General features: G+C 39.3%; 1 protein-coding gene across 2 annotated transcripts; it reads right to left on the bottom strand.

Annotated features, from left to right (window-relative positions):
• Positions 1–5,001, bottom strand: LOC133653038 (CMRF35-like molecule 7). 2 transcript variants are annotated; one of them, XM_062052039.1, is made up of 5 exons: positions 4,895–5,001; positions 4,639–4,812; positions 4,447–4,535; positions 1,510–1,564; positions 504–592 (listed from the first exon to the last, which is right to left on the bottom strand). In XM_062052039.1, exons 1-4 carry the CDS (start codon positions 4,926–4,928, stop codon positions 1,562–1,564), a joined length of 300 nt encoding a protein of 99 aa, XP_061908023.1. In that variant the 5' UTR covers positions 4,929–5,001; the 3' UTR covers positions 504–592; positions 1,510–1,561. The 2 variants fall into 2 exon arrangements, with proteins under 2 accessions (XP_061908022.1, XP_061908023.1); XM_062052038.1 differs by having other exon boundaries at positions 1–592; positions 4,447–4,812.
• Between the last annotated feature and the right edge of the window lie 7,034 nt (positions 5,002–12,035).

The raw sequence follows: 12,035 nt of genomic DNA, 5'->3' as shown, positions 1-12,035 counted from the left end.
GTTTAGCGGGAAATTTAAAATTGCACTTTATAAGTTAACCCGGCCGTATTGGCATGTGTTGCAATGTTAAGATTTCATCATTGATATATAAACTATCAGACTGCGTGGTCGGTAGTATTGGGTTTCAGTAGGCCTTTAATGTGTTCATTTTATTGTTTGTCTCATATACACAATGCATGCTCAGTGAAAATGTATTATGTCAGTATTTCTGCGTGTCGTCCACCTTTAAGAAATAGCTTTTCAGTCAACACAGGGACAATGTTCACTTTTACAAATAGGTGTTGACATGCATTACATTGCACATACAATATTTTGCACAGGACTTAAAACCAAAGTTCGAAGTATTTTTCACAGCATGGAGGATTTCATCCCCACATTGGTGGACTACTGAAGGATTTTGGTAATGAAATATTTGTTAATAATCCACACTTGTTCTTTAATGGTCTTTCACCCATGAATACTGGAATTTTGTTGAGGAACACTGTTGTGACATATACTGTGTGCTCTCTTTATCCTCCACACAGCTATATGAGTTGATATTAAACTAAACACCATTATAGAAAAGATGATCCATCGAAGAGGCTTCCACCACCTGGGTTAGGAGTAAAACAGATAATATTTATTTTGAACTGAAGCATATGGACTCATTGTACACAACAACAGGTACACGTGCACATGGACATGTATATTAGATCTCCACTCAAACAGTGCAGCCATATTTTACTGTTAATTCATCTTTAAATAAAGGCATAATGTGTGAATTGAATAGCTATAAAAAATAAAATAGTTTTTGCAAAACGTCTTTGACCCTTCAATGACCTACTTAAAATCTGGTAAGGAACAAAAGCTACCTGTTGGAGAGCCCTGTTCAAATTGGAAATATTCCTAGCATATTTTTTCAAAACCCACACTTGCACAGATAATTATTCTAAATTTCAGGACTATTAGTTTAGTAAAATATGTTGAACAGTGTGGCTGTATATTGTACTAAAATTATGCTGAAGTAAAGAGAAAAACGTCACCATTAATAAACAATAACATATTGTGAAAATTAAAACAAATAGTTATTACCTTTGATTTACATTTACATACAAGTCCCATTAACTATTTTAACAGTTATATAAATTGTAGGCCTGTGAATCTTTGGGCACCACACTATTCGATTTGATTCTGGAGGTAACGATTCGATTCAGAATCGATTCTCGATTCAAAATCAATACTTTTTAAATAAAACTGGTTGCCAGTTCTATGATTGAGTACATTCCTCCATAAAATAGAAAAAAAATTCTATTTTACTTAAAAGAAAATGGGCTTTGCTTAGTAAAATGCTTCCCAAACATTTAATAAAGTCAAATACACAAAAGGCAACAAGAAAAGTATCCAGATTTTTTTGTTAAAAATCTTTTTTTGTTAGTTTTTTTTAACCGTTTAAGAATTGTTACAAATAAGAAAGATTTTTTTTACACCCTTAATAAATAAACTGGCTTCTTGTAAATACAATTTCCTCACCATACGTTGTTTTGCTCTGAATCATTTTTTGGCGTTGTGCAGGTTGGTGCCATCACTGTGCAGAGGGAAAAACAATATGTTGTCATATTACTATTTGAGAGAGAGTTGTTTATTCAGGACAATGCACATTGATGAACAATCTGATATACAGATTGTAAATGAGCCAGATTATAGCATATTTGCTAATTTGCATCTGTAGTCCCAACACATGGGGCGGTATAGCTCGGTTGGTAGAGTGGCCGTGCCAGCAATCAGGAGGGTTGCTGGCTACTGGGGTTCAATCCCCGCCTTCTACCATCCTAGTTACGTCTGTTGTGTCCTTGGGCAAGACACTTCACCCTTTGCCCCTGATGGCTGCTGGTTAGCGCCTTGCATGGCAGCTCCCGCCATCAGTGTGTGAACGTGTGTGTGAATGGGTGAATGTGGAAATACTGTCAAAGCGCTTTGAGTACCTTGAAGGTAGAAAAGCGCTATACAAGTACAACCCATTTATCATTTATAACTTGAGGGTTCCAGGTTCGATCCCCGCTTCCGCCAGCCTAGTCACTGCTGTTGTGTCCTTGGGCAAGACACTTTACCCACCTGCTCCCAGTGCCACCCACACTGGTTTAAATGTAATTTAGATATTGGGTTTCACTATGTAAAGCGCATTGAGTCACTAGAGAAAAAGCGCTATATAAATATAATTCACTTCACTAATTCACACATAACAACAACACAGACGGACAATAAAACATTACAATATCCAAAACAATGACACAAACAATAAAAACAATTAAATTAGTCAAAGTGACGACATGACTAGGGATTTTGAAGACACAAATTATCTTGCATTTGCTTCATTGAATGTATCACCTGAGATAAAGGAAGTCAGTGAAAAGTGATACGCTGCTTTTCATTTGTTCCAAAAGGCCTCCGAGTTGTACAAAAAACAAATAGTAGAATTCATGGAAATGTCTGTGGAGCTGCTCCTCTGAGTTAATAATAATCACCTCCATTACGGCAAAATAAACTGCATTTCTTAGTGTTATATATGTATGTATATATATACATATACACGATTTGTTTGAAAATACATATATATATATATATATATATATATATATATATATATATATATATATATATATATATATATATATATATATATATATATATAGATACACACACACATATATGTATATATATATATATATATAAAAATAAAAATAAAAAAAATAAATATATAAATATATATATATAGTCAAGGTTTCTGTAGTTTGTCCGTTATACAGTAGTCAATACCGGGGAAGAGCAGAATATAGGTTAGGTCAGAAAAAACACAGCGGCTATATCATCCCTACAAGCCTGTTTTGCAAGGTTTCTATGCTCGTCATATATATATATATATATATATATATATATATATATATATATATATATATATATATATAAATATATATATATAGTCAAGGTTTCTGTAGTTTGTCCGTTATACAGTAGTCAATACCGGGGAAGAGCAGAATATACGTTAGGTCAGAAAAAACACAGCGGCTATATCATCCCTACAAGCCTGTTTTGCAAGGTTTCTATGCTCGTCAGGGCATTTTAAAATCAGGGAAATCTGACCTAATGTATATATATATTATATATATATATATATATATATATATATATATATATATATATATATATATATATATATATATATATATATATATATATATATATATATATATGTGTGTATATATATATTTATATATGTATTATTATTTTTATTATTATTCAAGTTTTACATCTCTAGATCAACATTATGTCTATCTCACAATATAACTTTTTCAAAGATTTAAGTTGTATGCTCTTTTTGTCAAAGAAAACAACGTTTTTTTAATGGAAAAAACACAAAATATGCAATATTTTCCATTCATCTTCTTCCGCTTAACCGAGGTCAGGTTGCGGGGGCAGCAGCCTAAGCAGAGAAGCCCAGACTTCCCTCTCCCCAGCTACTTCGTCCAGCTCTTCCCGGGGGATCCCGAGGCGTTCCCAGGCCAGCCGGGAGACATAGTCTTCCCAACGTGTCCTGGGTCTTCCCCGTGGCCTCCTACTGGTCGGACGTGCCCTAAACACCTCCCTAGGGAGGTGTTCGGGCGGCATCCTGACCAGATGCCCGAACCACCTCATCTGGCTCCTCTCGATGTGGGAGAGCAGCGGCTTTACTTTGAGCTCCCCCCGGATGGCAGAGCTTCTCACCCTATATCTGCAATATTTTCACCCAATAACATTTTTATGTGGAAGATTTGAGATTATATAATAATTGGAGTCTTAAAAAGGTCAATAACTCATAACACCATTGATTATATAATAATGATAATTCATTATTATTTTTTGAGCATTGACACTTAAAAACAAATCACACTAAAATTATTAGGGATCCAAAAGGGTCCTACTCATTAAAGTGTTAAAAAACAAATTCTACGAAAAAAGTATAGCGAGATCTCGCAAAACATCCATGTCCCTTTAGGGGCTGCGTAGATTTGAGATACAAGTGATTTGAATTAAGGGCTCTGTCACAGAACCAATTGAGCTTGTAGGTTGAGGTATTTTGAGGGGAAAAACAGATTTAAATGAGTAGTATAACTACTATTAAATAGTAGTTTTTGCTTTTGTTTAGTTATTGTGTACTATTGACTTTGTTTGATCAAACAATTGTATGTAATAAAAAAGGACAATTAATTAGTTTAAATATTTTGTTGTTTTTGTTAAACTTCCAATAACACTCAATAGAAATACATTAAAAAAAGTTAATTAACGTGATTGGTATCAGTATTGGTATCGGCTGATCTCACTCATGGATGATCGTTATCGGAATTGGCAGCACAACACCCTGATCGGAGCATCCCTATCCATAGTAAAAACGTGGGGGTATTTTATTCTATTGTTCTTAAAAAATGAGTGTACCTTTGTTGGAGACGACAAGCTTGACGCCAGTGAAAATGTTCCTTCCAGGCCGGGCAACAACGCACCAGTACATGTCCCCATCACTTCGTCTAATGGACGACATAGTAACATTGAAGAATCCTGCCTCCCGGTCATCAACGATGGAGCATCTGTCACTGTGGCGTTTCTTTGGCGTTTTAACAACAATCTTACACAGCTCATATACTGGCCCCCTGCACCAGTACTTTGTGTAGCCTCTGTACTGTGGGTCGTACTGACACGACACAGCCACAGATCCTCCGTACTCTGCATTTATGATCCTTGGAGCTCTCAGATGAACTGGGTCTGCTGAATGTTTTGGAAGCCAGAGGATAGCAAGTAGCACGGCTGCAAAACACAAACAAGGAATTGGGTTAAACTGCAGTGACACAAAATACAGTAGAGGTGGATTTTAGCTCTTATTACTGACTGAAGAAGCCAAAAGTTCCCCCCGAGGTTGTCATGATTGCAGAGGAAATAACAATGTGATGTGTGTGCTGTTTGAGAAATATTTAGTGTGTTCCTCTTCCGTCTCCTCCATGGTCAAGTTGTGAAACCAGCCTCTTTCCCCTCCGTGAGAACTGTTGAGTGGGAGTTTGTTTTAAGACATAAAAGCAGTGAGGAATGGCGTGCATACTGGAGATGTGGTTACCAGTAGTCTGCACGAGTTACAGTGACAACCGCGTGCTTCTAAGAAAGCAAATATTTATCTCCATTCATACATGTGTATGTCCATCCATGGATGGATAAATGGAGGGATGGATGGATGGATATATATGTATATATATATATATATATATATATATATATATATATATATATATATATATATATATATATATATATATATATATATATATATATATATATATATATATATATACATGATTTGTTTGAAGAAATAAAAAGAAAACAACAATACCTTGTAATAATAATAATACAAAAAATACAGTTTATTTCTATGGTCCTTTTTATCAGTAGATCTCAAGGCCACAGAGTAGAAAAATAGGTAACACTTTAGTATGGGGAACATATTCACCATTAATTAGTTGCCTATTAACATGCAAATTAGTAACATATTGGCTCTTAATTAGTCATTATTAAGTACTTATTAAAGGCCTACTGAAATGATTTTTTTTAATTTAAACGGGGATAGCAGATCTATTCTATGTGTCATACTTGATCATTTCGCGATATTGCCATATTTTTGCTGAAAGGATTTAGTATAGAACAACGACGATAAAGATTGCAACTTTTGGTATCTGATAAAACAAAGGCTTGCCCCTACCGGAAGTAGCGTGACGTAGTCAGTTGAACATATACGCAAAGTTCCCTACTGTTTACAATGATGGCCGCATGAAGTGAGAGAGATTCGGACCGAGAAAGCGACAATTTCCCCATTAATTTGAGCGAGGATGAAAGATTTGTGGATGAGTAAAGTGCAAGTGAAGGACTAGTGGGGAGTTGAAGCTATTCAGATAGGGAAGATGCTGTGAGAGCCGGGGGTGACCTGATATTCAGCTGGGAATGACTACAACAGTAAATAAACACAAGACATATATATACTCTATTAGCCACAACACAACCAGGCTTATATTTAATATGCCACAAATTAATCCTGCATAAAAACACCTGCGTGTTTGTTACGCTAGCTCCTAGCTCCTCTGCTAGCTCCTAGCTCCATAGAACACGCCAATACAATTCAAACACCTGATCAACACACACAATCACTCAGCCCAAAAGACCGTTCACCTAACCCAAGGTTCATAAAGCTTATATATTTTTAAAAAGTTACGTACGTGACGCGCACATACGGTCAAGCTATCAAATGTTTAGCAGCCAAGGCTGCATACTCACGGTACCTGATATTCAGCTGGGAATGACTACAACAGTAAATAAACACAAGACATATATATACTCTATTAGCCACAACACAACCAGGCTTATATTTAATATGCCACAAATTAATCCTGCATAAAAACACCTGCGTGTTTGTTATGCTAGCTCCTAGCTCCTATGCTAGCTCCTAGCTCCATAGAACACGCCAATACAATTCAAACACCTGATCAACACACACAATCACTCAGCCCAAAAGACCGTTCACCTAACCCAAGGTTCATAAAGCTTATATATTTTAAAAAAGTTACGTACATACGCAAAAAAAAGTTGCGCACATTCGGTCAAGCGATCAAATGTTTAGAAGCCAAAGCTGCATACTCACAGTAGCACGTCTGCGTCTTTGTCATCCAAATCAAAGTAATCCTGGTAAGAGTCTGTGTTGTCCCAGTTCTCTACAGGCGTCTGTGTATCGAAGTCAAAAGTCCTCCTGGTTAGAGTCTCTGTTATCCGAGTTCTTCCATCTTGACTGCATCTTTCGGGAATGTAAACAAAGAAGCGCCGGCTGTGTACTGTTGTTGCTGACTACGTTTGAAAAATACGTCCATTTCGCACCGACAACTTTCTTCTTTGCTTGCTCAGCTTCCTTCTCCATAATGCAATGAACATGATTGCAACAGATTCACGAACACAGATGTCCAGAATACTGTGGAATTATGAAATGAAAACAGAGCTTTTTCGTATTGGCTTCAATGTGGAAGGCATACCCGTGTTCGCCGGGCTACGTCACGCGCATACGTCATCCTCAGAGGCGTTTCGAACCGGAAGTTTAGCGGCAAATTTAAAATGTCACTTTATAAGTTAACCCGGCCGTATTGGCATGTGTTATAATGTTAAGATTTCATCATTGATATATAAACTATCAGACTGCGTGGTCGGTAGTAGTGGGTTTCAGTAGGCCTTTAATGCCTTATTCTGCATGGCCTTATTGTACAACCCTAACCCCAACCCTAACCCTAACCCTCTAACCCTAACCAAATAACTCTAAATTAAGTCTTTGTTACTTAGAATATGTTCCCCTAGTGTCCAAATAACTCTCAATTATGTCTTTGTTACTTAGAATATGTTCCCCATACTAAAGTGTTACCGAAAAATATTTTGAAAAATGGATAAAAACAAGCAGTTTTATGGCAAAGAAAAAGAAAAACCATATACAGTCGTTTCTGGTTTATTGCTGTTAATTAGTTATGACCGTTATTAACAAATATAAATAAATAAACTATTTTCATTGATAGAGCATAAACAACTTTTTTCGACCTTCTTCTCTTTAGGGGGATTTTACTATCAACATAATTTTTAGGTCTATAACTGTGAAATAAGAGCCAATTTTGTTAGCTTCACAGGGGCCCTTTAAGCGTTGAGAAGTTCTTAGAGGTATGGAGCATGTCCATTAATCCTTTAGTGAGTGAAGAGGGAAAGCTTGTACTCAAACCTGGTTGAAACGGGAAGCCAATGGAGTGAGTGAGGGATGGAAGTAATGTGTGTGCACTCTCATCAGGATCTTTGCTGCAGAGTATGTGATGTGATGGAGCCTCTGTAGGCTTTTTCAAGGGAATCCTGATGAGAGGTGCTTTACAATAGTCCAACTGTGGGGAATGAAAGGAAGAGACTAATAATAAGGCTTGATCTGATCGCGACGACACCGGCATGGTCTGACGAGTGAATATACAATCATTGATTTTATCTAAAGCAGCGCTTAGTAATAGCTGTTTTATTCATACGCTACCTGCACTGTTCGGAAGCCCAGGTGTGCTTTATTTTGTTGGAAGATATTTGCTGTACTGTATATTCGGTACATTATACTCTTTCGATTGCTGTTGTATTATAATGTATTCCTACTTCTTACGGCGCATGCGCATACCGTCATTCCCTCCAGCCGGACATGCCCCTGCGCGTCCCGCTCAGACCGCGGCCACGCGCCTACACGGCTGTGGGCAATCTGAAATCAGCACACCTGGATCTAATGAGGTTCGACAGCATAAAGACCAACGCAGCCGACGATCCAGTGCCGGAACGTAGTTCTCTGTCCGACAGTAAGCTTCGCGTCTCTGGCTCCTCTCCTGTGTTTGCTCTCCGTATTCCTCTGCTCCTTGTGCTCACTTGTTCCTGTTGTTTCCCTGTTCCGGCGGTTTCCTCTGTCGCCTTGGAAGTGAGCTGTGCACCTCACTTCCCTGGATCCCCCTCTGGACTCTGACTGCCTCCCTTGATCTTCGACCCCCTTCGCTTTGGACACGGACCTCAGGACGCCTCTCTCCACCCTCACGGACCTCCCGCTTGGATCACGGACCTTCTTCTGCCCAGCCCCTTTGGACTTGTTTGCCTTTCCAACCAACACACATTTACAACAACCTCGTGGTAATATTACCTTGTTAATTCCTGCACATAGTCTTGCATGCACACAAATAGTAGCATACACACTCCAATCACTCATCAAGCTCAATAAAACCCTGTTGAGCGATACTTCCTGTATCATGCTGTCTCCTTCCCCTGTCGTACATAACACTACTACCATTAAACAGACGGTTTACGGAGGGATAAAGGGTTTCCAATGAGTGAAAGTGTAATTTACTTTTATGCCACAGGGATAAATCCAAATCGACTGTAGCGCACATTCAATTTGTTTTCTATAATTTCATAATTTCATTACAGAAATTAAAGGCCTACTGAAATGATTTTTTTTAATTTAAACGGGAATAGCAGATCCATTCTATGTGTCATACTTGATCATTTCGCGATATTGCCATATTTTTGCTGAAAGGATTTAGTAGAGAAAATCGCCGATAAAGTTCGCAACTTTTGCTCGCTGATAAAAAAAAGCCTTGCCTGTACCGGAAGTAGCGTGACGTCACAGGAGCTAGGATTCCTCACAATTCCCCGTTGTTTACAATGGAGCGAGAGAGATTCGGACCGAGAAAGTGATGATTACCCCATTAATTTGAGCGAGGATGAAAGATTCGTAGATGAGGAACGTTACAGTGAATGACTTGAGAGGCAGCGATGGACGTATCTTTTTTCGCTCTGACCGTAACTTAGGTACAAGCTGGCTCATTGGATTCCACACTCTCCTTTTTCTATTGTAGTTCACAGATTTGTATTTTAAACCACCTCGGATACTATATCCTCTTGAAAATGAGAGTCGAGAACGCGAAATGGACATTCAGTGCCTTTTATCTCCACGACAACACATCGGCGAAATGCTTTAGCTACGAGCTAACGTGATAGCATCTTGCTTTAACTGCATATAGAAACAAAAGAAATAAACCCCTGACTGGAAGGATAGATAGAAAATCAACAATACTATTAAACCGTGGACATGTAAATACACGGTTAATGCTTTCCAGGCTGGCGAAGGTTAACAATGCTGTGCTAACGACGCCATTGAAGCTAACTTAGCAACCGGACTGCACAGAGCTATGCTAAAAACATTAGCTCTCCACCTACGTCAGCCAGCCCTCATTTGCTCATCAACACCCGTGCTCACCTGCGTTCCAGCGATCGGCAGAAGGATGAAGGACTTCACCCAATGCGTTTGGCGGCCCGGAGACGTAGGAAGTCAAGGTGAGGTCGGCGGCTAGCGCGGCTAGCGCTCCAACAAAGTCCTCCTGGTTGTGTTGCTGTAGTTCGCTGCTAATACACTGATCCCACCTACAACTGTCTTCTTTGCAGCCTTCATTGTTCATTAAAAAAATTGCAAAAGATGTCCAGAATACTGTGGAATTATGAAATGAAAACAGAGCTTTTTGTATAGGATTCTACGGGGTACCATAACATCCGTTACTCGGACTTCGTCACGCGCATACGTCATCATACCGCAATGTTTCAGCCGGATGTTTCCCGGGAAGTTTTAAATGTCACTTTATAAGTTAACCCGGCCGTATTGGCATGTGTTGCAATGTTAAGATTTCATCATTGATGTATAAACTATCAGACTGCGTGGTCGGTAGTAGTGGCTTTCAGTAGGCCTTTAAATGCAACAATGGCCATAACCCAATAATGTAATGACCAATTGCATTGCTACTAGTCTTAACCTGATAGTGTTGTGGTTCATCTGGCCCGGGTTGGTTACTTGATAGAGTGGCCCCAACTTAAGAGTTTTTTTTAAATAAGAGCTGTCCCCCAAATTATTATAATGCTTTAAGTTTCTTCGCCCGGAAAAGGGTGGAGTGCCATCTCCGGGTTGCGGAGGAGGCCCTGCCCCAAGTGGAGGAGTTCAAGTACCTTGGAGTCTTGTTCACGAGTGGGGGAAGAGTGGATCGTGAGATCGACAGGCGGATCGGTGCGGCGTCTTCAGTAATGAGGACGCTGTATCGATCCGTTGTGGTGAAGAAGGAGCTGAGCCGGAAGGCAAAGCCCTCAATTTACCGGTCGATCTCTGTTCCCATCCTCACCAATGGTCATGAGCTTTGGGTTATGACCGAAAGGACAAGATCACGGGTACAAGCGGCCGAAATGAGTTTCCTCCGCCGGGTGGCGGGGCTCTCCCTTAGAGATAGGGTGAGAAGCTCTGCCATCTGGGAGGAGCTCAAAATAAAGCCGCTGCTCCTCCACATCGAGAGGAGCCAGTTGAGGTGGTTCGGGCATCTGGTCAGGATGCCACCCGAACGCCTCCCTAGGGAGGTGTTTAGGGCACATCCGACCGGTAGGAGGCCACGGGGAAGACCCAGGACACGTTGGGAAGACTATGTCTCCCGGCTGGCCTGGGAACGCCTCGGGATCCCCCGGGAAGAGCTGGACGAAGTGGCTGGGGAGAGGGAAGTCTGGGTTTCCCTGCTTAGGCTGCTGACCCCGCGACCCAATCTCGGATAAGCGGAAGAAGATGGATGGATGGATTAAGTTTCAAGCAAAACTTTGAGTCACAAGCATCAATGCCATTAGTTGGTGTACCAAATGTCACCGCAAACCTCGTAAGATCCGCCCAAAACATCTGATTTTTTTTGCCAGCATTAGTTTATAGCTAGAGATGGACATAATTATGTTGTCCAACATGGGGAGGCAGAATGTGAGTGTGAAGGACAGTACTGAGAAGAAGAAGTGGATGGTATTTATTAAAGAAAGAAATCATTTAAAAACATGACCGAGTGTGTAGCAAACTTGGCGAAGCAATTCGAGCGTATCGCTGCTAGTCTGCACCATATTGAAGCAGAATGAGTCTAGCGCCAGCCAAGAATGTTAAAATAATATCTAAACGATGAACATTTAGCTGCTGATAGTGTGTTTGACAGAGAAGCATCTGAAAGGTGATACTTTAGAAGTCCACACTTACAGGTACATTTTCTATTACACTATTTTATAAAATTACTGCACAATAGGGAAGGGTATCAAAGTATTATTGTAGCAAAATTATTATTATTATTATTATTATTATTAATATTATTTATTTATTATTTATTTGTTCACTGTTATGTTACAGAGAACAAGGAAATAAAATAACATTTCTATGGTATGAAAAGGGATTAGGATTAAATAAACTCAGCTTCTTCCTACTCCTTTTCGGATGTGCTGTAATGAAACAACTGGAAATATGTGATTAATTACATTGTGTTGTATGCATGTTCGAAATAAATTGAAACTGAACTGAACTGAACTGAACTGAACTGAATATAACATGTTAAAATTGTGCTGTTTTGGGGGTGTCAAGCACCAATTAAATAGATTTCAATTAACTTCAAAGGGAG

The sequence above is a fragment of the Entelurus aequoreus genome, linkage group LG07, assembly GCF_033978785.1.
Source record: "Entelurus aequoreus isolate RoL-2023_Sb linkage group LG07, RoL_Eaeq_v1.1, whole genome shotgun sequence".
Taxonomy (NCBI): Eukaryota; Metazoa; Chordata; class Actinopteri; order Syngnathiformes; family Syngnathidae; genus Entelurus; species Entelurus aequoreus.
Note: the sequence above shows the minus strand (reverse complement) of the source record. Positions and strands in the feature narration are given on the sequence as shown.